The 26377-nt window shown below is 44.1% G+C and overlaps 1 protein-coding gene across 1 annotated transcript in view; it reads left to right on the top strand.

The window, feature by feature from the left end:
• The window catches only part of efr3a (EFR3 homolog A), a 463079-nt gene that overhangs the window by 156098 nt on the left and 280604 nt on the right, over window positions 1–26377 (top strand). The window contains exon 5 of the mRNA XM_084327782.1: window positions 23977–24098. Within this exon, the coding sequence (XP_084183908.1) occupies window positions 23977–24098 (122 nt within the window). The remainder of the gene's footprint in view (window positions 1–23976; window positions 24099–26377) is intronic.

Here is a 26377-nt window from a genome sequence, read left to right as displayed (position 1 = left end):
TACATGCAGTACAATGCCAAAGCAACAGATGGCGATGTACAAACATGAAGGCCATTTTCAACCAATGAGAAGGGTGAACCTGTGATATCCGGTTCAGGCTTTGTCACTGTAGAGACGCCCACACTCACTCCTGATAGAAAACGTATCGACGCCATTGTTGTTGACGTTAGCTTACATGCTAACGTTAATGGCAGCGACCATAGCATTGTGGCTCGGCTAGCCTATCATCGCTTAATAGAGCTAGTGGATGGATAAACAACGTTATTTAACATTGCAGAATGGGTACAATTACAATGCGGCTCAATACAAACAATTGTTAAGGGGCCCAGGGGGTGTAGACTGTTGTAGTTTGAGCTGATTTACACCATGCTCCAAAAAAAAATAAAAATCTGCCGAGCGATCTGGCGCGGGGCTCGATTCAAGGTGAGCGGGGAGCGAGCGGAGAGCGACTTGGGGGCGGGGTCAACATGATCGATTAGCGGAGCGGACCAAGCTTTAAAGAGCGAAGAGCGGATTTCTCGGCCGCGCCGATCCGCTCACGTGGCCTGCCCCACACCAATGTTTCAAACCCCCGATCCCCCTCTCCTGCCTGTAAACGCTCTCGGCTGTTCCCCGCCTCCCCCACGGCCCCCAATGTCGCCTGTGTTCCTAGCTTAACAGATGCAAATGCTAGCTCTGTTGATACTAGCAGCCCATCAGCTGACTCAAACCCTCTGCTGCTAGCTCATATCAGACACCGCCTTTTTCCACCTCCAGAACGGATCCTCGTAGGTCAGGGGTCGGCAATAGGCGGCTCGCGGGCCGAAATTGGCCCGCCAGCAATAATAGCTGGCCCTTCAGAATATATATTAAAAAAAAATGATTTATTTTTATTTTTTTTATTATATATCAGACCAACTAGGCTAGGCTATATGTTAGCTATAATGTCCAAATAGAGAAACTACCACCACCTAAAGAATGCTTATTATACTTTGTTTTATCCATGTTGAGAGTGAATAACAGGTAGGCAGTGAGGTGCAATGTAGCGCTTGCTCAACATGAAAAAAGTCGGTGGACAGCGCCTGGTGCTGAAATAACAAACAAGCAGTGTGGTGTGAAATTAAAACACCAGTTAAGTAAGTCATTCAAACTTTATCTTTACTAATATATATATATGACTGTGACCAGGGGCGTAGCTGTAGATTGTGGGCCCCATGAAATAATGTATCTGTAGGCCCCCAGTGAATGCGAGCGCGCGTAAGCAATTTTTTTTTTGCCATTTATTTATTGATGAAAACGCATAATATGGTTTTTACCTATACATTCGGATCAGCAGTTCAGCACCTGCACTGTTGGTGGGTGAGCCTAGTAAAGGATGTCGCATTGCGTTCATCTTCAATGAATGGACCAATGCAATAGTCTACCAAAGCCCCCCCTCTCTCTCTATATATCTCACACACACACACACACACACACACACACACACACACACACACACACACACACACACACACACACACACACACACACACACACACACTTCAGAAACAAACATGGTATCAATGAGAGCATCAATAAATACATCACCTGAGTGATGTCTACTAAAAAGAAAAAGAAATGTTGGGCCCCCCCCCAGTGCTGGGCCCTTGGAATCATCCTAAGCTACCCCCCCCCCCCCCCAGCTACGCCCCTGACTGTGACGGCACCACACATGTGAACAGTAACAATGCAATTAAACTGAAGTCAAATCAGAGCAAAAAAAGCTGAATCTGCTTCAAGAAGATGCGCTACATTAGGTATATAAGGAATTACAACAAGACATTTATTAACTAAATAAAACAAGCAATTAGGCTTTTAACCCTCTAAAGCCGGGCGCAACACTAGACATGTTTTGTAAAACATTGAATATCTTTGGATTTGTTTGTGATAAAGACTTGCTTTATTGTATCGGAATCGATTGTCATCTAAAAATGTTGTGCATCTCTCAGAGAATGCACGGATGTAAAGCATAGAATCTTGAAATATCTAGATTGGTTGTTTTCCCTGGACTTTATCTAATCCGCTGTATCTATCCATTTATCACATATCTGTCTGTCACTATAGCCAATGGAAATGCTAGAAATGGTCACGTGGACTGGGAGAACCAATGGAAAATTCCTATTGTTTCTCAATAGTCCAGTGTGCTCCACAGAAAGGGCATAGACGCATTGCGTCAGATAGACTAATTGGTTGCGCGTAATGTAAGATAGGCCGATAAGAGAGAGGCGCTTGTCTCTGGTTTTATAATAAAATGGCAAACAGACAAAGGTATAATGTTCAGTGCAAATGTGTATGTCGTTTACAGTTTATTATGCCACCTATGCAGCTAGTTTATTTTGTCCATTCTCTGCCTCTGCCACACATGTATGTCTTAGTTATAAGGTGGTCTGTCACAGAGTTAAAATGTTTTCACTATCAATATATTAAATTAGCCATTGTTTTTTTCCCCGGCCCCCCATACAATGGCTTGGAAAAAATTTGGCCCTCGGCCAAACATAATTGCCTACCCCTGTCGTAGGTGACTCCATCGTCAGACATGTTACAATTCCGAAAGGCATCACATATTCTTTCTCGGGTGCAAAAATCAATGACATAGCCAAACATATCCCAGACATTGTAAACCGATACCCATCTGCCCACACAATCATTGTGCACGCTGGGACAAATTACATTAGAGGCAGGCAATCAAAGAAGCTCCATGAGGACTATGAAGCTATTGCCAAACAAATAAACAGCCTTGGCAAAGTGTGCATTTTCTCCGGTCTAATTCCAACCCTCCGCCAGAGTTCAGAGCTGTTTAGTCGTACTTACAGCGCCGATCAGTGGCTGCGAAATTTCTGCACAGCATGTGGATACGGATACATTGGCCACTTCGATTAATTTTGGACGATGATAAACTTCATCCCAGCTATAAAGGAGTCTCAGCCCTATCTTTCAATTTATCCTGCCATCTAGCCAGTTTTGCAGACTGACGCTATACCCCTGCTAGATATTCCACATCAGCTATTCCGAGTTTCAAATATACAGGTTATAGTAAAAAATAGAGCTACAAGCAATAGAGTAGGGATGATCACAAATCATCAGAATAGCCTAGAAACGTTGCAGACTACCACAACAACGGTGCCTCTACCTGGGCAGCTGAGAGCCCGTAGCGACGGTGTTATCCACACAAACTTGCGCCCGCTACGACGTGCTGCGACCAGTGTGACGCCAAATATAACTTTGAATATGGCTCTGATTAATGCCAGATCGCTATCAAACAAGACATTTCTTCTGAATGATTTTTTCACTTCCCGTAAACTGGATTTTATGTTTCTAACGGAGACCTGGCTACATGTCGATGAGTCCATACCTTTCTCTGAACTTCTCCCTCCTGACTGTACATTTATCAGCGCCCCACGGACCACCGGCAAAGGTGGTGGGCTTGCATGTGTTTTTAAATCCACTTTTCATTGTCGGCAGATTACAGCTGTCACTTACTCTAGCTTTGAGCTGCAGCTCTTTGAATTATATTCCTCTCCTCCCCTGCTGTGTGTGGTTGTCTATCGTCCACCAAAATACAATAAGAATTGTATCCAGGACTTTGAGAACTTTTTGTCAGAAACCATGGTGGCTTTCGATCATTTTCTAATCACTGGTGATATGAACATTCATGTGTGTTGTGAATCCAGTCCTCTGGTTAAAAGCTTCTTGTCTCTAATTGAGTCTTTCAATCTCTCTCAGTGGGTCTCTGGTCCAACCCACAAAAAAGGACACACATTAGACCTAACGTCTCATGGTTTGAGTATCTGTGTAAAATAAATATGTGATGGTGCTTGTATTTCTGATCATATGCCTGTTTTATTTTCTGCTGTTGTCCCATGCTCTGTAGTTGCTATTCGTCCTCCTGCACACCGTTATCGTGCTATAAACACAGACACTGCGCTGAATTTCCACACAGCTTTGAATGACTTTGTGCTTTCTAGTGTGGATGGGTATAATGCCCTAAATGTAGAGGAGCTTGTTGCACTTTTTAACTCCACTTGCACCCCCTCTTGCTGCCCCCGACCCCTCGGTTCCACCTGTGTGTCCAGCTGCTTTTGAGGAGTTTAAACCCATATCCTTGTCCTCACTGTCTGATGTTGTTTGTGAGTTGCGGCCCACAAACTGCCTCTCTGACAGTGTTCCCTCTCGCCTTTTAAAAGAGGTCTTTGATTTTGAGTCAGTTGGGTCTTTTATTCTTGTTTTGGTGCATGCTTGTTTTAGTTCAGGAATTTTTACAACTTATTTTAAACACGCTATAGTGCAGCCACTAATCAAAAAAACAAACTTGGACCCTTCTGTTCTCTCAAATTTTAGGCCCATCTCGAAACTGCCCTTTCTGTCCAAAGTGCTAGAGAAAGTAATCTCCATCCAGCTGCAATCTTTTTTAGAGACAAACGACATCTACGAGAAGTTTCAGTCGGGTTTTAGACCTTGTCATAGTACTGAGACTGCTCTTTTAAAAATGTTCAATGACCTTATTTTAACTGTGGACTCTGGGTGTGATGCCATTATGGTAACACTGGATTTGGCCGCTGCCTTTGATACGGTGGATCATAAGACCCTTTATCCCGCCTAGAACAGTGTGTTGGCATAAGAGGTGCTGCCCTTATGTTAATTCAGTAGTACCTGACTGATAGGACTTTCTCTGTCCATCTGGGTGAATTCTCCTCAAATGTGGCCCCTCTTTCCTGTGGTGTTCCCCAAGGTTCTATCCTGGGTCCCTTGTTATTTTCCTTATACATGCTGCCCTTAGGTTCTATTCTACGCAAACATAATGTCTCTTTTCACTGCTACTTGGACAATGTCCAAATTTACCTTCCTCCAAAAGTAGAAAGCAATAACTGTCTTGAACCTCTGCTCGCCGCTCTTGCCGACATTAAGATTTGGATGGATCTAAATTTCCTAAATCTTAATGACGGCAAGACAGAGGTAATTGTGTTTGGGCATCTGGGGCGCTTGGGAAACTCGGCTGGTATTTTAGGGCCCCTCGATGCCAAAAAACTAAATTCTATAAAAAGTAGGGATGTCCGATATTATCGGCCGATATTGGCATTCAAATGTGATATCGGAAAATATCTATCTGTTTTAAAAAAAAATATATATATATTTTCTGTGCATAATGTTGTGTTAATTCCACAACAAGAGATGTGTAATGTTAATTACCTGAAATTATTCCGTTTTTTTGGGGGGGGGGGAACCCTGCATATATCGGTATCGGTTGATATCGGTATCGGAAATTAAGAGTTGGACAATATCGGTATATCGGTATCGATAAAAAAGCCAATATCGAGCATCCCTAATAAAAAGCCTTGGTGTCACTTTTGACAGGGATCTGAAATTTAATATACAGATTGGGTCTGTGGTTAAAGGCTCTTTCTTTCAACTAAGGCTCCTGGCAAAGGTAAAGCCCTACCTATCTCCCAATGACCTGGAGAGGGTCATCCATGCGTTCATATCGTCAAGGCTGGACTACTGTAATGCTCTATATGTGGGTCTCGACCAGCTCTCCTTACGACGCCTGCAGCTAGTGCAGAACGCTGCTGCACGCCTCTTGACTGGCACTAAGAGGCGTGAACACATCAGACCAGTGCTAGCTTCCCTGCACTGGCTCCCTGTTCGTTTCAGGATTGATTTAAAAATTGCGTTGTTTGTTTTTAAAGCCTTAAATGGTCTGGCCCCTCAGTACCTAGCTGAACTTCTCCATGCTTGCACCCCAGTTAGAGCACTGAGGTCATCAAATAAATTACTTTTAGATGTCCCAAGGTCTAGGCAAAAAACAAAAGGTGGCCGAGCCTTTGCAGTGGCTGCCCCTAAATTGTGGAACAGTCTTAAATTACAAATTAGGTCTGCTCAGACCCTAGAGAATTTTAAGGCTCAGCTAAAGACTTATTTATTCTCTTTGGCGTTTTGAGGCTTAGTAAGCCATATATCCCTGGTCGTGTCGTGATTGTTTTTAATGTATTGCAGCTTCTGATTGTGTATACTGTATTTGTTTTTGTTTTTTTATTTCTTAGTCTTTTATATTGTTTTAATGTATTGCAGCTTCTGATTGTGTATATACTGTATTTTGTATATATAATCTTTTTGTATTTCTCAGTTTTTATATTGTATTTTTAGTATTTTCTCTGTTATATTGTGAAGCACTTTGGTACAACTTCGGTTGGTTTTAAATGTGCTATATAAATAAAGTTGACATTGACCTTAGGTCTTTATAGTAGAGCGAAAGGGATTGTGGGTAGGATGGGCCAGGTATGGGTTGGAGCATAGATATATATAAAGTCTAGATGGCGCAATGCGGAGTCTCCTGCGTAGTTCACCGGCGGTCATCTTGCTACAGTTAACTACTGCTTTAAGGTGAGTGATCTGCACAAACAAAAATACTCTTAACTCTGTAATCTTGATGGATTTACAAACGGTTTGGTTTATTACAAACATTATTAACGTGGCTATGATTCTTGCTTGGAAGAATTTTTATCTTTTTTTTATGAAAGTCCATTATAAGTACCGGTATGCAGTATGATAACTACATCTCTGACGTTTTTAACAAACCAAACGGTTGAACATTTTGCAAGCTATGGTTATTTCAATAGTATGTGCACTATAGACATTCATATTATGATTGGGCGTGCTACCCTGTAGCAATATGGCTTGTGGCAACGACGGTCTCCCTTGGCCAGCAGCGCGGGTGAGTCATCTAGTCTTTATATATATCTATGGGTTGGAGGGCCAGGTATTTGGTTGGAGGGGGAGCCAGGAGAGGGGAGGGGTGCGTTAGAAGGAGGAGGGTAATAGACTTGGGTTGGGGACAATAGGGGATATCTGCAGAGCCGCAAGCCCAACGTCTGGGCGGGGCTTCGTGGCTTGTACTCGGTTTGAGGCGGGGCTTCGGGGGTTGTACTCGGGTTGACTGTGCATTCGGGCTTGTACTCGGTTTGACTGTGCAGTAGTCAGTTTGTGCTGTTTATTTTTACAAGCAGTGAGGACTCGACAACATTTGCATTTCTGTGTTCCGTGTTGCAGGTTAGGGTTAGGGTTAGGGTTAAGGTTAAGGTTATGGTTAGGGTTAGGGTTAGGGTTAAGGTTAGGGTTAGGGTTAAAAATAAACAGCACAAACTGACTACTTCCGGGTTTTACAGGAAACAAAACAAGGTACGAGCCACGACACCCCAACCACGCACAGTCAAACCGAGTACAAGCCCCGAAGTCCCGCCTCAAACCGAGTACAAGCCACGAAGCCCCGCCCAGACGTTGGGCTTGCGGCTCTGCAGATATACCCTACTCGTTGGGGAGGGCTGGAGAGAATGAATGAATGAATGAATGAAAACTTTATTTAACAGATTGCAGAATGGGTACAATACAGTACGGCTCAATACATACAATTGTTAAGGGGATGCAGACCTGAGAAAGACGTTTGTCTTGTTTCCATCAGGGTCCCCCATTTTCAATTCATATAGACATTTATGACATACACAACATACATGACATTTATGGCATAGGGACATATAGGTATTTAGTACTGATACATTTGTGACACAAACGGTATTCAAATATACAGTACTGTTACCCCTAGATCCTGACAGAGTATATACATATGATGGGGAGGGGACTGTACACTAGGAGGGGGTGGGTGGGTGGGAGAGAAATATACATACGGCGGGGAGGGAATATATACATGCGGTGGGGAGGAGACTGTCTATTAGGAGGTGGTGGGGGTTTTGGGCATTTACAGTGGCCAGTTTCGAATTGCAGCCTCCCGTAGGTGCTCTTTAAGAGCGGTTTTGAATGTGGGTAGTGATTCACATTCCTTTACAGCTTTGGGTAGGGCGTTCCACATTGTTGTGGCATAATTGCGAAACGTGTTTAGTCCCTTGTTTGAGCCGAATCTGGGTTTTACATGATTTGTTGAGCTTCCTCTGGTGTAGTGGTTGTGGTATTCACTGACCTTTGGCAAGTATTTTGACATGTACATGGGTACCCCGGTCGTATAGTGTATCTTGTAGACCAGGCCCATAGCAAGTTGCTGTACTCTGTCGTCTACTCTAAGCCATCCTAGGCTGTCAAAGTGGGCAGGGGTGAGGTGGGTTCTGGGGTTCAGGTCAAGTAGTAGTCTGACCAGTTTGTTTTGTGATGTTTGTAATTTTGTTTTAAGCGCCTTTGAGGTGCTTTGGTACCATGAGGTGCACGCATAGTCGTTGTACCCTTGAATGAGTGCTCCTGCCAGAGTCTTCAGGGTATTCTTGTTTACCAGAGAGGAGATCCGGTACAAGAATCTAGTTCGTTGGTTGACTTTTTTTATTACATTGGATGCCATTTTGTCACAGGAAAGATTTGCCTCTAGGATGGAACCCAGGTAGGTAATTTCGTCTTTCCTTGTGACAATATTGTCACCCACTGTAACTGAGAAGCCGTCGGTCTTGCTGAGTTTGTTATTTGAACCGAAGATAATGGACTCTGTTTTGTAATGTGTAATGATAGTTTGTTATCAGCAAGCCATATGCAGATTTTGCCTAGTTCTGTGCTGATGGTTTTTTCAACCTGCAACTTGTTCTTGTCAGAGACCAGCAGGGCTGAGTCGTCCGCAAACAGGAACAGGTTGCAGTCACAGGCTGACGACATGTCATTTGCATAAATTAGGAAGAGTAGCGGTCCTAGTATGCTTCCTTGTGGAACACCACAGCTCACTGTGAGGGGGGGGATAGAGTACCGTTTACCTCTACCATCTGTTCTCTCCCCTCCAGGTAGGATTGCATCCAGCTCACTGATAAGCTATCAAAACCAATTGCTTTTAGCTTGTCCATCAGAATGGAGTGATTGACAGTGTCGAAGGCCTTTTGTAGGTCCAGCATGACCATGCCGCAGTATTTGCCCACGTCCACCTCTTGTTTGATGTGGTCGTTCAAATAGAGGAGGCATGTGTCAGTGGAGTGGGACGTTCTGAAGCCAGATTGGAATTCGTAGATTAGATTTTTTTCCGCCAGGTACTTTTCGACCTGTTCGTAGTCTATTTTCTCCATGACTTTCGAGATGGAGGTAAGAATAGAAACAGGGCGGTAGTTGCCTGGGTCTAATTTGCTGCCCTTTTTGTGCAGAGGGGTCACTCTCGCAATTTTGAAGTCCTTGGGGACGTGTCCCTGTTTTATAGAGAGGTTTATTATGTGTGTGATGACTGGGGTGATGGCGGCTGCTGCATCTCTGAGGAATTTGGAGGGGATGTTGTCATGGCCAGTGGCCTTGTTAGGTTGGAGGGCGCTCAATTTTTTGACTACCTCATCAGTTGTTACCATTTCAAGTTTGAAGTCATCTTTGTGGACCCCTAGGTTTTTGTAGTATTCTACTATGTGTTCTACCCCATAATGCCCTGAGTGGGAGGGTAGTTTGTTTACCAGTGTTGTGGCTATGTTTGTGAAGAAGATGTTTAAAGGATAACTCCACTTTTTTTTTTAAATTAGCTTATTTAACATCTTCCCTGGAGTTAGACAAGAAGATGCATACCTTTTTTGTCTCTGTGCGTGCATTTTAGCTTTGGGAATAGACGCTCCGTTAGCATAGCTTAGCTTCATCACTGGAAGTGGGGGAGGACAGTAGCCTTACAGTGCCTTACAGTGTATTGCAAGGTCTGACATTGACCAAACTTGATATGCATGACCTTGGTGGGCTCTAGGTCAACTCCTGAAAAGGGGGTCAATGTCAGACCTTGCAATCAAAAGTTAGGGGCGCACTGAAATTATGGCAAGGGTTATTAGCCCCCTAACTTTTGATTGCAAAGTCTGACATTGACCCCCTTTTCAGGAGTTGACCTAGAGCCCACCAAGGTCATGCATATCAAGTTTGGTCAATGTCAGACCTTGCAATACACTGTAAGGCTACTGTCCTCCCCCACTTCCAGTGATGAAGCTAAGCTATGCTAACGGAGCGTCTATTCCCAAAGCTAAAATGCACGCACAGAGACAAAAAAGGTATGCATCTTCTTGTCTAACTCCAGGGAAGATGTTAAATAAGCTAATTTAAAAAAAAAGTGGAGTTATCCTTTAAGTAATTGGCTACATCCAGCTTACATTTACATTTACATTTAGTCATTTAGCTGACGCTTTTATCCAAAGCGACTTACAAGTTCTGTACGACAAGCCATCAGGAAGAGCACAACTCTATCAGCTGAGTAACAATGTTCATCAAAGTGTTGAGTGCTACAGTGTAGGTTAGTTTATTAGGACAAGTGCATGACAGTATGGTTAGTTAGGGTTAGATTTTTTTTTTTTTTTTTTTAATTCAGATAATGGTTGAAGAAGTGCGTCTTTAGTCGACGGCGAAAGATTGGACGTGTTTCGGCTGTCCTAACTGGGGTGGGTAGTTCATTCCACCATTGTGGGGCAAGGACTGAGAATAGGCGACTTCTCTTTGATGACCCTCCCGGAGCTTGGATAGGAGTAGGTCTGAGGCGGCCAGAAGATGCAGAGCGTAGGGGTCTTGAGGGTGTGTAGTTAGAGACCATTGACCGGAGGTAGGCGGGAGCAGTTCCCTTTGCCGCACGGTATGCTAGGTCGAGGGCCTTGAAGCGGATTCGTGCAGCAATGGGGAGCCAGTGCAGGTCCCTAAGAAGTGGGGTGACATGGGCCGACTTCGGTAGGTTTGAGATCAGGCGGGCCGCTGCGTTCTGAATGAGTTGAAGAGGCTTAGTGGCAGTGGCCGGGAGGCCAGCGAGCAGTGCGTTGCAGTAGTCGAGGCGGGAGATGACTGTTGATTGGACGAGGAGTTGGGTGGCTTCTTTTGTCAGGAAGGGGCGTATCCTTCTGACGTTGCTCAGGAGGAATCGCCAGGTTCTGGTTGTCGCTGCGATGTGAGCAGAGAAGTTCAACTTGTCGTCGAGGACAACACCAAGGTTCTTGGCGGTCGGGGACGCGGTCACAGCTGCATTCTCGACTGTGATGGAAAGGTCGGTCAGGGGGGAGGATTTGGCCGGCAGGTGGAGCAATTCTGTTTTGCTTAGGTTCAGTTTGAGGTGGTTGGTCGTCATCCAGGCGGAGATGTCGGACAGACAGGCCGAGATCCGCTCAGAGACGTGGATATCTGAGGGAGGGAAGGAGAGGAAGAGTTGAGTATCGTCGGCATAACAGTGGTAGGAGAAGCCATGAGACGTGATAATGTTACCCAGTGATTTAGTGTAGAGGGAGAAGAGAAGGGGTCCTAAAACCGAGCCCTGGGGGACACCCGTCCGCAGGGGGCGGGTGGCCGACAGGGTCCCTCTCCATGACACTTGGTAGGAGCGGTCATTGAGGTATGATGACAACCATGTCAGCGCAGAGCCAGCCACTCCCGCTTGTCTGTGATGAGCGTGTTGTCCGTCTTTATGTTTATGTTTGAGAATCTGGTTTTAAGTTTTTTACTGCAGCCTAGTTGATTATTGAGTAATTTCCAAAGTTTGCGGGGTTTGTTTTTGTTTTCCTCAGTTTTGTCGTTGATGAAATTTCTTTTTGCGGTTCTGATCATGGTGTTTACGTCATTTCTTAGTCTGTTTCTTTGAATTTTTAGTTCAACCACGTGGGCTTGGAGTTCACTGTTTGAGCTTTTGGAAAGCTTTGTCTGACTTTTATGAAGTTCAGAGCATTTTTTGTCTCTGGTTTTCATAGCGGCCAGTATTTCAGTGTGCATCCATGGCTCAGCGCGATTTTTAACCCTGGTGGTTCTTATGGGTGCCATGTTGTTGAGTATTGCTGTGAATTTGGTTTTGAATCCAAGCCATGTTTCTTCAACCTGTGTACCACTGAGTTCATCTGACCAGTCCAAGCTCCCCAGTTCTAGGTTAAAGGCCTCTCTAGAGTAAGTTTTGAGGTCTCTAGATGTGACTGTTTTGTGACAGCTGGCCTTCTGTTTTAGCTTTTTGCGGGTACAGAAAATCATATAATGATCACTTAACCCGCATGCTATCACCCCTTTATTGGAGATCATGGACTTGTCAGAGGTCAAAATGAGGTCAATGGTGGTTTGTGTCGAATCACATACTCTTGTGGGTTGGGTGATTAGCTGGCTGAAACCGTGCAGATCAGAAAATCTACTGAAGGCCTTGAAGACGGGTGCTGCTTTACGCAGCATATCCGTGTTCCAGTCCCCAATAAGAATTTTTTCTACCCCCTCCACCCCAGCTAAACACCCATCAAGTGTGTCATAAAAGCCACTCTGTTCTGGCGGTCTATATATTGTGCCTACTAGTACTGGTTTCGCCCTGTCTAATAAGATTTCAATCCAAACGGATTCGTACCTCTACTCAACGATGAAGCATAACCAGACAGAAGAGGAGAGAAGAGCAAAAATAGAAAAGGAGGTACACAGCGACTTTTATTTCCAAAACGGCACGGAACATAAGCACCTGGCCGTGGGGACAGCGACCGTTCACGCAACATTAACGGCCAATCCTGAAAGAAAGAACAGACCCCCGAATGGCAGAATGGACCGAAAGACCTTTTTGTCCCTTATCCTGCTACTCTCGGGAGACATTCATCTAAACCCAGGCCCGGTCTTGACCAGAACACAGGCGAGAAGACTTGGTCTGGCAGCGCAAGAAGCGAGGGAGGTTACCATCGCGACCAATATCAACAACTCAACCTGTGGCTATATCCACTGCGCGGACGGCAACTCTTCCCAAATGACGACCATCCCGACGCAGGATTTAAACATCACGACGCCCGATAGCCGGCTAGCCAGCGGAGCTAACGGCGAAAACATCCAGGAACAAAGGACTCTGGACCGAGTCCTTTGTTGTACCAGCACGGCGCGGGTCCCTCCCCCCCCCTCCCCCCTTCCCACCCACGTCAACAAAGCCCCCCCAACCGGCAACCCCACGGACAAATCGCCTGATAAACTAGCCAACCTAGCCAGGCTGGCTATGTTTACCAGCCCAGGAGAACAAAAGGTTGCCGCCAGAAAAGAAAGGACAAAGGACTCCCCCTCCCCACACACCAACACACAGTCCTCACGGAGACAACAACAAAGCCCCCCCCCTCCCTCCCCCACAGCAGCACCAGAAGACCATTACCTGGAACTCGAAGACATCAATAACACAGCTAATAAAAACGGACTACACATCTTTCACCTTAATGTAAACAGCATTAAGCATAAGCTGGACGAATTAAGAAACCTGTTTATGAGCGGTAAGGTAGACATAATTTGCTTTACTGAAACTAAACTTGATCCATCTGTAACAGACCCTGAAATAGAAATAGAGAACTATACTATAGTCCGTAATGACAGAAACCAGTATGGAGGTGGTGTTTGTATGTACATACATAAGGACACCAAATTCATTACCCGTACTGACCTTCATCATGAGGCAATTGAAACCGTATGGGTGGAAATTTTATTTGAAAGGGCAAAATCTGTTCTAGTCGGCACAATATACAGACCGCCAGATCAAACTGGCTTTTATGATACTTTGGATGTGTGCTTAGCTGGAGCTGAGGATGCGGAAAAAATTCTTATTGGGGATTGGAACACGGATATGCAACAAAAAAATGCACCCGTCTTCAAATCCTTCAATAGGTTTTGTGATCTGCACGGCCTCAGCCAACTAATCACCCAACCCACAAGGATATGTGAATCAACTCAGACTACCATTGACCTCATACTGACCTCTGACAAGTCCAAGATCTCCAGTAAAGGGGTTATAGCATGCGGGTTAAGTGATCATTACATGATATTCTGTACCCGCAAAAAGCTAAAACTAAAGGCTGGCTGTCACAAAACAGTCACATCTAGAGACCTCAAAACCTACTCTAGCGAGGCCTTTAACCTTGAACTGGAGAGTCTGGACTGGTCAGATGAACTCAATGGTACACTGGTTGAAGAAACTTGGCTTGGCTTCAAAACCAAATTTTCATCAATACTAAACAAAATGGCCCCCCTAAGAACCACCAGGGTAAAAAATCGCGCTGAGCCATGGATGCACACTGAAATACTGACCGCTATGAAAGCCAGAGACAAAAAATGCTCTGAGTTTCGTAAAAGTCAGTCAAAGCTTACCAAAAGCACGAGCAGTGAACTCCAAGACCACGTGACTGAACTCAAACTAGAAAGAAACAGACTAAGAAATGACGTAAACTCCATGATCAAAACTGCTAAAAAAAATTTCATCAATGACAAAACCGAGGAAAACAAAAATAAACCACGTGAACTTTGGAAATTACTCAACAATCAACTAGGCTGCAGTAAAAAACTCAAAACCAGGTTCTCAAACATAAACATAAAGACGGACAACACGCTCATCACAGACAAGCTGGATGTAGCCAATTACTTAAACACTTTCTTCACAAACATAGCCACAACACTGGTAAACAAACTACCCTCCCACTCAGGGCAGTATGGGGTAGAACACATAGTAGCATACTACATGAACCTAGGCGTCCACAAAGACGACTTCAAACTGGAAATAGTAACTACAGATGAGGTACTCAAAAAACTGAGCGCCCTCCAACCAAACAAGGCCACTGGCCATGACAACATCCCCTCCAAATTCCTCAGAGACTCAGCAGCAGCCATCACCCCAGTCATCACACACATAATAAACCTCTCCATAAAACAGGGACACGTCCCCAAGGACTTCAAAATTGCGAGAGTAACACCCCTGCACAAAAAGGGCAGCAAATTAGACCCGGGTAACTACCGCCCTGTTTCTATCCTTACATCCATCTCGAAAGTCATGGAAAAAATAGTATACGAACAGATCGAAAAGTACCTCGCGAAAAAAATCTAATCTACGAATTCCAATCTGGCTTCAGAACATCCCACTCCACTGACACATGCCTTCTCTACTTGAACGACCACATCAAACAAGAGGTGGACGCGGGCAAATACTGCGGCATGGTCATGCTGGACCTACAAAAGGCCTTCGACACTGTCAATCACACCATTCTGATTGACAAGCTAAAAGCAATTGGTTTTGATAGTTTATCAGTGAGCTGGATACAATCCTACCTGGAGGGGAGGGAACAGATGGTGGAAGTAAACGGTACCCTATCCCCCCCCCTCACAGTGAGCTGTGGTGTTCCACAAGGAAGCATACTAGGACCGCTACTATTCCTAATTTATGCAAATGACATGTCGTCAGCTTGTGACTGCAACTTGTTCCTGTTTGCGGACGACTCAGCCCTGCTGGTCTCTGACAAGAACAAGTTACAGGTTGAAAAAGCCCTCAGCTCGGAACTAGGCAAAATCTGCATATGGCTCGCCGACAACAAACTATCATTACACATGGGCAAAACAGAGTCCATTCTCTTCGGTTCAAATAACAAACTCAGCAAGACCGACGGCTTCTCGGTTACAGTGGGTGACAATATTATCACAAGGAAAGATGAAATTACCTACCTGGGTTCCATCCTAGAGGCTAATCTTTCCTGTGACAAAATGGCATCCAATGTAATAAAAAAAGTCAACCAACGAACGCGATTCTTGTACCGGATCTCCTCTCTGGTAAACAAGAATACCCTGAAGACTCTAGCAGGAGCACTCATTCAAGGGTACTACGACTATGCTTGCACCTCATGGTACCAAAACACCTCAAAGGCACTAAAAAACAAATTACAAACATCTCAAAACAAGCTAGTCAGACTACTACTTGACCTGACTCCTAGAACCCACCTCACCCCTGCCCACTTTGACAACCTAGGATGGCTTAGAGTAGACGACAGAGTACAGCAACTTGCAATGGGCCTGGTCTACAAGATACACTACGCGACCAAGGTACCCATGTACATGTCAAAATACTTCCCAAAGGTCAGTGAATACCACGATCACAACACCAGAGGGAGCTCCACAAATCATGTAAAACCCAGATTCGGCTCAAACAAGGGACTAAACACGTTTCGCAATTATGCCACATCAATGTGGAACGCCCTGCCTAAAGCTGTAAAGGAATGTGAATCACTACCCACCTTCAAAAACACTCTCAAAAAACACCTACGTGAGACTGCAATTCGAAACTGGCCCCTACAAATGTCCTAACCTAGTTGTACAGTAAATGACCAAGTAAGGCTTTGTCAATATTCCAATGTACAGTGTAAAATGTGTGTGTGTCCCCTACCCAACCCCCCCCCCCCCCACCTCCAATGTACAGCCCTCACCCAACCCACCCAACCCCACCCCACCAACCTCCTCCAATGTACAGTCTCTACGCCAAATGTATATACACTCCTTTTCTGGACACTTTTGTATCACAAACAGTACTGTATTTGCAAATCTGATATGTCATAAATGTATAGATGTAGCAGTACTGTCTATCTGTATGTCATGTATGTCATATATGTTATGATGAATTGAAAATGGGGGACCCTGGTGGAAACAAGACGAAAGTCTTTCTCTGGTCTGCATCCCCTTAACAATTGTGTGTATTGAGATGTACTGTACTGTACCCATTCTGCAATCTGTTAATAAACTTTTCAATCAATCAATCAATCAATCAAAACAGTTTCAATGTCATCATGGTTAAGGTCAGTACGGTTGATGTATTTGGTATCCTTGTGTATATACACGCAGACGCCACCTCCATACTGGTTTCTATCCCTCCTGACTATTGAGTAGTTTTCAATTTCAATCTCTGGATCTTGTACAGATGAGTCTAATTTTGTTTCTGTGAAACACAATATGTTAGCCTTACCGTTTAAAAACAACTGTTTGATTTCAGCCAGTTTAGGTCTCAGGCTATTTGTATTAATGTGGAATATGTGAAGTCCATTTTTGCTGGTAATCTGATCGATGTTGTCACACTGGAGGACGTAACTCTGTTCATTTGTGTCCTGTCCTGTGGTGGGGGGAGGGGGGGCGTTGTTGCTGTTTGTGCCGTGAGTGGGGAGGGGGTGATTCTTTGTCCTTTTCTGGAGTCTGTATTCCTCTGTGTGAAAGCCCGCGATGTGGGGGGGGGGGGGGGGGGGCTGGTTGTTTACAGATGTGTCTGTTAGTACTCCGTTGTGGGGGAGGGGGGGTGCCTTTTGTCCTGGCCCCGGCCCGGGTAGACTAGCTGGCATGGCGGGGCCAGCCGAGCTAATCGTCGGGTACTTGGTGATCCGCGCCGCTCTCCAAGTCTGCTGGGGCTTCGTGAGGGTATGTCGCCGCTTGCTGGTCGGCTGGTGCAACTGCTGGCTGAAGCCGGTGTGAGGAGCGATGACTCGCTGTTTTGTCCCCGCGACGTGCTGGGCGCCTCGGTTGTGAACCCCGGTTCCTTCCCTCTCGCTGTGGCCTCTCGTGGTTTATTTTGCAGAGGTGGTAGAGGAGGAATGTTGCTGTTGATCATGTCGTTAGCCGCCGTCTGTGTGGGTAGCAGTTGATCTGTTGTGCTGGCGACGCTGGCTGCCGCTTCTTGGGTCAGCAGATCTAACTGTAGTCTCTGGTTCCGTGTCATTACGGGACCAGGGTTCTGATGTATGTCACCCGACATGAGCAGATATAATAAAAACATTGATCTCTTATTACACTTGCCTGTCGGGGGTAATTTCTTTCGTTCCGGATCGCAGTAAGTACTGTGTGGATAGTCGTGGCTCCGTAGGCTGGATGTTTCCTCTCCATGCCCGTTACCAAGTAGAAGTCGCAATGTGACTGCTGATTTGCGTTTTCGCTACCCTCCTCTTCTGTCTGGAGCTGTTGCTTGAGTTGTGAATTCAGGTACAAGTCCATAATCCACAGGAGGGGAAGTAGAAAATGCGCAAAATACTTTTTTGTTGTTGATCTGTTGCGTTGGTTACGGGAGCTGGGTAAAATGCGACCGTCCATGTTGATGCCGGAAGCGTCTGGTGAGAGGGTTGAAAGGGCGAGAGACAAAGGTGTATAAATGGGGGAGGGTAGACAGATTGGAGAGGTGTGGGGGGAATAATAAGAATGGGGAGTTGGAATGACTGGGATATGTTTGAGGCAGGGAGGGGATCATTATTCCACAGTATAATCCAATTGGATCCATGATTCAGATAGTGTTGGCGTTGCTTTTGGTTCCCCCAGGGAATGGTGTAAATACTGGTTCCTTGATTGTTTTTTTATAAGGGCTGGTCTGCTCAACAACGCTTAACTCTGTAATGAGAGCTCTTTAATGTCCTTCTTGTTTTTTGTTCTCACTAAATGGAGCTAGGTCTTGTGTTATTAGTCGTCATTGGATCGTCATTGGAGTGATGTTTTATTTTGATTCTGTTCCTGTCATGTCACCGATAATAAGAATTTGTTTTTAACTCATTGGGCGCCAAAAACGAGTATACTTGTGTTTCGTCGCCAACGCTTGAGCGCCAAAAACGATCCTTTGATATTTTTCCTTTGATCCCCGTTCTAAACACTCGCTCTGAGCTGCCTGGGTCTCCCTGGCACAGCTGCCTACATTGTAATTGCAATGATGATCGAATCCTGCAAGGTGGCAGTATCGCCTACCTTTTGAACTGGGGATATCGGTTGTCTTCCAGTACTGAGTTACCTCTGGCTGCTTCCGCCTCAGAGTGGATCAGGACATAACAATCGGTCTGAGATTTGGTGCCTCAGACATATTTTTGTTCATTTTGGAGTACCTTCTGACTGAGGTAAGGTCTATTTTAGGTAACCTGCTGGTATTTTCTTTACCTAAAACATGCTTTTGTACCGATCAGTGTAGGGCTGGGCGATATATCGAGTATACTCGATGTATCGCGTCTTGTTCTACGTGAGATGTAGTAAATTACTATATCGTGAACATTGAGTATATGTTGTCACGTCGCGGCTGATATGAGACTTGCTTTAGTGCAGAGCGTTCCTCTCATTTCATTATAGACAGACCAGCGCGGACCTTAAATGACATGCAATTGTAATTTCATTACACAGACCAGCGCGGACCTTCAATGACATGCAATGGGCTAACGTTAGCTGCTAAGTTAAACCATAATAGGCTAAGCTAACTAGCGTTAGCTCTTAGCTGCTAGCGTTAGCTCAAAGCGGACTCCACAACACTAGTTCCATTAGTGAGAAAAGGGGGTGGGTTATATTGACGACGCTTGACAACAGAGGTTTAAAGATAACTTCATATTTATTGATTATTTGTTTCTTGCATCCAGTTTCAATCTCTGTGTGTTCAACTTCCTGTGTTTACATCCGAGTGTGACATCATCGCCTACGGCAGCTTATACGCTCAAAACGCAAACGCGTTCTCTCTCTCTCTCTCTCTCTCTCTCTCTCTCTCTCTCTCTCTCTCTCTCTCTATCTCTATCTATATCTCTCTCTCTATCTCTCTCTATCTCTCTCTCTCTATCTCTCTCTCTCTCTCTCTCTCCCCCCTATTACTTATAAGTCTTAGGCACCCAATAGTTTTTATATAAATTGTCTTAGATGTAAATACTTTTTTTTATTAGTGTGTCAGTAGACTACTCTTAGTACATTTTCATTTAATAATTTTTTAAAGCATCTTCATGGTTTAATAATGGAAACATATTTTGCAGGGACTTATTATAATCGTCATATTGGCGTGACTGTATGCATCGAAGGGGTAAATCAAGCATTTTTAAGTGCTTTAGAGGAATTGTCAAAATATCGCGATATATATAGTGTATCGTGATATGGCCAAAAAATATCGCGATATCATTTAGAGGCCATATCGCCCAGCCCTAGATCAGTGTCGTATTTTACCGGACCTAAAACATGCTTTTGGTAACGATCGCAGTTTCGAGGTAAAAAGACACATGTATATGGTATACCTTTTGATTTGGAAGTATTTGGAGTTTCAGGCGAGCAACCGGAACGATTTGGGCATAATGCATATAACGTGTCATATCTCGCGATCTAGGAAAAAATACTGGATTATTTTGGAAAGGGGCGATGTTTGGGCAATGTTTAGCATGGAATAGCGCACAAATTAAAGTATGTGGACATGAACTGGTTAGTCAGTGTTGGACTATGAACAATGTCTGTCAAATGAGCCATACTATTGTCTCCATTGCTATAATACAGAACACACGATGGGTCCGCAAACATTGCTAAAATGGTCAATAACGCTGGTGCCATTGAGTAGAGATGGGGAAACAGCATGGCGCCCAATGAGTTAACAGACAGATAATACAATAAAGAGGTGGAGTAAAATGAAATATGAACTAAGTTAAGAACAATAATAATATAATATAACTATGAAATCAAATATAGGCCAGGGCTGGACAACTGTAAATAAAGAGGTTGAATAAAATGAAATGGGATATAAACTAAATTAAATATAGCACAATAGAATATAGTACAATTATAAGTAAAAAGTGTAATAGGAATTATAGACATGACATACAAAAACAAAGGATGCAATGTGTCATGAAAATATAAATTAGCAAGCTCTATACATTACGAAGTAAACTAAATACAATACGAAATAAACAGAATACTAATGGTGAAAAATACTGTTATGTCTCTGCCTCATTTCGGGTTTATTTTTCCCCTTCCTGATATCTGCCAACAGCGCTGTCAGGTGCAAACTGCTCCGAGAGCAAACTGCGCTGGAGCAAATCAGGAACTTGAATGGCTCGCAAAGACGGAGCAGATACCGCATGCTAAACTCGCTCAGTTAAGGGTGCAATTAGCACCACGCAATCCATTCTTTGTGAATTCGCCCCAGTATTTCCGTCCAAGCCGCTCGCTGAGTTCTGGATATCAGTTGAGGGGGAATACGCACAGCTATCCGCCATTTGGATCTACCTACCTATGCGAAAAAACATTCTCTCCACTGACATATAAAAAATAAGTACAGATCACGTCTGAATGTGATGGTCTCCGAGTCGCTGTCTCCAAAATTAAACCCAGACTGGACTTGTTGTCCTCCAAGCATAGTGCTCATCCATCTCTTTAGGTGAGTTGAACATTAGCCTTCTAAATTAAACGGCGCTATACGTATTAATTTTATGGTTGTTTGATTATTGTGTTATTTTGTGTAGTTATTGTGCACACTAATAAGCCTCCAATGCTTATTAGTGCGTGTGAATGTTTGCATGTTTCAACCACCTCCTATAATAGTGGGGGGTCATGGCTCTCTGACACCATGATGCATTGAAAATGGCGGACCCTGATGTAAACAAGACGAAAGTCTTTCTCTGGTCTGCATCCCCTTAACAAGTGTGTGTATTGAGCTGTACTCTATTGTACCCATTCTGCAATCTGTTAATACAATTTTCAACCAATCAATCAATCAAAACCATTATTTCTGGGGTCGCGGCCTGAAAACTTTGGGGACCCCTGCAATAGATGAACGACTTGGCAACTGCTTGTCCTTTGTTTACAAATTAGGTTAGCTCAAAAAAGGGCAGTGTGAACGCAAATCAAAATCAAACAATGTATCATTCTCACATTTGGTCCACCAGAAAGTCCAGACTATCCGTGGACTTTCAGATGTGAACACGGCCAGAGAGAGAGACTATGTTGTGAGCGAGTTCCGTGGCCCCAGAGGACTGATGAAACCCATTCTAAACCCACTGTATAAGAATACACCGGTGTCAATCTGACTATTTTTTTTTCTTAATTCCTGAAAAGTTTAACTATTTTGAAAATGCAAGGTTTTTCGCCTCCAGTTTTCCCCCACCCTCTCTGTCACCAAACGCTTTCATCACCTGCGACCCTGAAGCCTGCCGGTGAGACCATTCTCCCTCTGAGCCCCCTGATTAGAACCTGAACTCCACCACCCCTCCAATGAAGCAAGCCACACGATACACTGTACCTTCACGCCAACACCATCTCTCTCCCCCTCTCTTTCTCTTTCTTTCTCTCTCCCCCTTCTCTTTCTCTTTATCCCCTATCTCTTTCTCTTCGTATCTCTCTCTTTCTCTTCTTCTCTCTCTCTCTCTCTCTCTATCTCTCTATCTCTCTCTCTCTCTCTCTCTTTATCTCTCTATCTCTCTCTCTCTCTCTTGCTCTCTCTCTCTCTCTATCTCTCTATCTCTCTCTCTCTCTCTCTTTCTCTCTCTCTCTCTCTCTCTCTCTCTCTCTCTCTCTCTCTCTCTCTCTCTCTCTCTCTCTCTCTCTCTCTCTCTCTCTCTCTCTCTCTCTCTCTCTCTCTCTCTCTCTCTCTCTCTCTCTCTCTCTCTCTCTCTCTCTCTCTCTCTCTCTCTCTCCTCCCCCCCCCCTATTACCCCCAAGAGGGTTTAGATTGAAAATGGAGCAAAATTGCCAAGTAGAAGGACCAGCTTTTTTGTCATTGCACGCTTAATGGCAAAGGCAATTTGTCATTTGTCGAACGCTGACAGGGTAGCCACAGAAGCAAGCTGCGGCATCTATCTATGGTGCTCAAATACAACCAAGTGTGTGGTGGGGAAGGGAACTCCCAAGGAACTCATACCAAGGGAAACTGGTGATCAATGTATTGTTGTTATTGATGAATGTTGTTGACCTTGCTGCAGAAGGTCAACATATAAGGTTGAATATCAATATTGAATACTTTCATGGGATTGATCAAATTGCTTCTATACTATCGAAAGATTCTGTGTACCAAATTCCGATACCTAGTAGTTAATCTCATCCTCAAGCCAATAAGGATTGGTCAATTGACCAAACAGTTTATTTGGCCACACACATCTCTTTGATGGGTTTGTTTAGATTTTTCAGCCTAATGATGTCTTGCTTCACTGATAGTGACAGCTCATATTGACCTCATATTGAGAGTTGACGGCAATAAATTCCAAATGCAAATACCACACTTGGAATGAACTCTAGACCTTTTATCTGCTCCTTATGAATTAAATAATACTACTAATAATTCCTTAAAAAGGAGGAGGCACATATAGAAATTGTTGTAATTCCTACACATACCTAAATACCCTCAAATAAAAGCTGAATGTCTGCACTTAAAGCACATCATGATTGTTTAATTTCACATCCATTTTGGTGGTGTACAGAGCCAAAATTAAGAAAATGGTGTTGATGTCCAAATATTTATGGACCCGACTGTAACTTAGCAAAGCAAGGTATCGTAAAATGTATTGTTTTGGTATCTGTATGGAATCCCATGTATTGGTTTTGGCACTGGTATCGAAAAGTGTCAAACGATACCCAACACTATTGTTGTATCTCATAGTAGGGATGGGAATTTGAGGGCATATAAATATTTGATTATTCTATTGAAAACATTTTGGTTAACCGGATATCAGCACTCTCAAAATGAGTCGCAGCCTCTTGGATGAATAATATGAGCACTGCACAAGAAAGCACACAGCTAATTTTACAATCATAATAATTTTCCCAATTTTCTCTATGATACAAGATCCAATGATTGGCTTATACTTAAAGCACCTAGAGTTTGTACTGAACTTGGGAAATCTGCTTTTAGCTTCTGTGCTACTGATATGTGGAACATCGTACAACAAACTCTAAAACTCAATATTTTGCTACCTTTGGTCAGTTTAAACCCTTAATTACCAAACATACCACTATAACTTGCAGTTGTTTTAATTTATTGTACATACTCTATTATGTTTTGAATTTATTTCATATTTATTTGATCTTTTATGTATTTATGTTTGTATGCTTGACGTCTGGAGTTGAAATAAAGATTGAATGAATATGTTAGGGCGACAGTGGCTCAGGAGGTAGAGCAATCGTCTGGTAATCCGGAGGTTCCCGGGTTCGATTCCCGGGCAGCTTGTCGAAGTGTCCTTGAGCAAGACACTTAACCCCTAATTGCTCCTGATGAGCAGGTTGGCACCTTGCATGGTCGCCTCCGCTCTCTGTGTGTGAGTGAATGGGTAAAATGTGAGGAACAAATTGCCATTTACCATTTATATATGTTGTCACAACTTGGGCTGTGTGTTGGTGTGTCTGGCGATACGATACATATCACAATGCAGGGGTTACAATTAAATATATTGTGATATATTACAATACTATAAACACTATGTTGTGTTGTATAAATATTGTGATCTGATGTCGATAGTCTATGATCCACTCAAAGTAATTCATTAACACACTTACTTCTCCTTCTTGTCTCCCCAGTTCGTCAAGTTTGCCAACATTGAGGAAGACACGCCATCCTACCACCGCCGCTATGACTTCTTCGTCTCCCAGTTCAGTGCCATGTGCCACTCCACACACGAGGACGTCGAGATAAGGACGAGGTAAGTCAACGGTGGACCTGGTTTTCAGCTAGAAACATTTGGTGGCCGGGCCACGTCTATTCGAATACCAACCGGTTCATGCTTCTGCGTTCACGTTTTGCTAATCTGATTGGCCACTGCCGTTTCTGGTGCGATCTGATTGGCCACTGACGTTTCTGGTCATGTGACATGTGCGCCCAATCGCGTGACGCGCCCTTTTCCGCCTCGACCAGCAGCAAACTACCTAACGCCTAGTTTATCACTGGTTAAGCTTGGCGACTCTTTCGAAGTTGGTTAAGGTTAGAGTTTGGAATCAGGGCTGGCGTTCTATCGCCCTGCTCTAAGACAAACTCTAACCTTAACCAACTTTGAAAGAGTGCCTAAGCTTAACCGGCGAAAGAACTTGCCGTCACACGATTGGTGCGACCAGAAACATCAGTGGCCAATCGGAGCGCAAAACGCGAACGCGGAAGCATGAACAGGTTGGTATTCGAATAGACGCGGCCGGGCCACGTGTCGGGAATATTTCAATGTCCCAGACAAATGGGAGAAATTACAGTTAAAAAATGTGGGCTTGTTCTTATTGCAATAACATTATACCCAATGCTTAACACAATCGCGGCCACTGGGATGAGTCTAATTAATCTCAAGAGGACCGGGAAATGTAAACAGACGTGGGGCTGTTTGTAGAGCTAAATCTATACTGTACTATAGTATTGCTATCTGTCCATTCTCATTGTCAATTGAGTCCATAAACCGTCCCTTCAAAATGGCTTAAAGAAAAAAAAATTCATCAATACGTTCTCATTTTATAGCGCCGTGAATATAAGCCTTATATTTGGTCTAGTATATTTTCTGGAAGGCTAGATATAGGGCTAATAGCTGCTAACGTTATATCCAATGGCATTCCCGTTTTACAGATGCTACAGAAATAACTCAAACTGCATATGATCGGCACGATCCTCAAGCATTTATGCATGAAAGGGGGGGGGGGGCGGGGGACATTGTTTCTGATTATTGATTACCAATAACCGCGTTAGCCTCATTAGCCTCATAGGCCGAATTTGAGTATCATAATAATGCCCGATTGGGCTGTACTTTACGTGAAAAAGATCTTACCGTGGTCCGGTGGGATCCCCCCCGAGCATTTCCCCGTTATCGATCGCCATCTGGTAGATTGATATGTCCATTGGCTGATGATAAATCCCCTTATTGCATGGTGAAATCTGCGATGCAAAACGTAATCCAAGGTACAGGCTACACATCCAGAATCCAGCTACTGGAAACTAAAAAAAAAAATCCAAAAAAAGAATGCTCCCTTCAGCCACAGTGCACACTGCATTATCGCGATAGCACCCCTAAGAGGATATGGCCGGTATTGTACCTTCTCGAATTCAAAGAATAGGGTAAATCTGCAGTGCAGCTCGGGGACCTTGAATAGGTTATTAATATGGAATAAAAGCAATAACAACTTGCCACAGATATATCCGTGCTTCTGTCCACAACGGGTGGAATCGAAACACGGAGATCTCCGTGCTTGGGCGGGATAGTGTTAATACTTATTGTAACTGAGGGGTACAATTCCCTGACTGTATTACTAGATATGATACTTACTACCACTACCTTTGTACTTAATATTCGGCCACCCAGTACACGGCATAAATATATTATCATGAACACTCTCACGTAGATGAAACGGATCCAACACAAATGTACGAATTAGAAACAGGTCTTTATTTTCCTACACAGCGATGGTGTGTAGAATAAGCACTTAATCACTTAATTACATTTATGAATTGAAATAGTATGCACTTTTATGGCAAGGAGTATTCGTCGGTATATCAATAGATAATGTCCAATCTCTGAAGGCGCAGGTGGTAAATATACGACCTGGAATAGTTAAGGAATAACAGCAATGATACTTTAATGATTATAGGCTGGATACACTAGAGGGGGTTAATCCGGTCGATTGTAAGCCGACAGGAGTAGGAGGGGGGGGGGGGTAGAATCCAGCTGCCTCGTCCGGCCAAGGGTATCCCAGGAGAACCCACTGTAGTGCCGTTCAATGCGCCGGCGATCCTTGGACCACAGATGAAAGCAGGTGGACTCTTTGTGGGCCGGCTCTCTCCGGTCCACGGGGGAGAGATGTGGAGAGACCTCGTCTTGCAGAGCGTCTCCTCACCTTGTGTCCTCTCCAGGGGGGGGGTTCCAACACACGGTAGTGTCTGGGGTCTTTATCCATAGAATAATCAAAGTATCCAAAGCATAATCCGTGCCTGGGAAGGCGGGCTGTCGTCGGT

Source organism: Notolepis coatsorum (assembly GCF_963971535.1).
Source record: "Notolepis coatsorum genome assembly, chromosome: 13".
Taxonomy (NCBI): Eukaryota; Metazoa; Chordata; class Actinopteri; order Aulopiformes; family Paralepididae; genus Notolepis; species Notolepis coatsorum.
The sequence above is the reverse complement of the archived record's forward strand: the minus strand, read 5'-3'. Positions and strand labels throughout refer to the sequence as shown.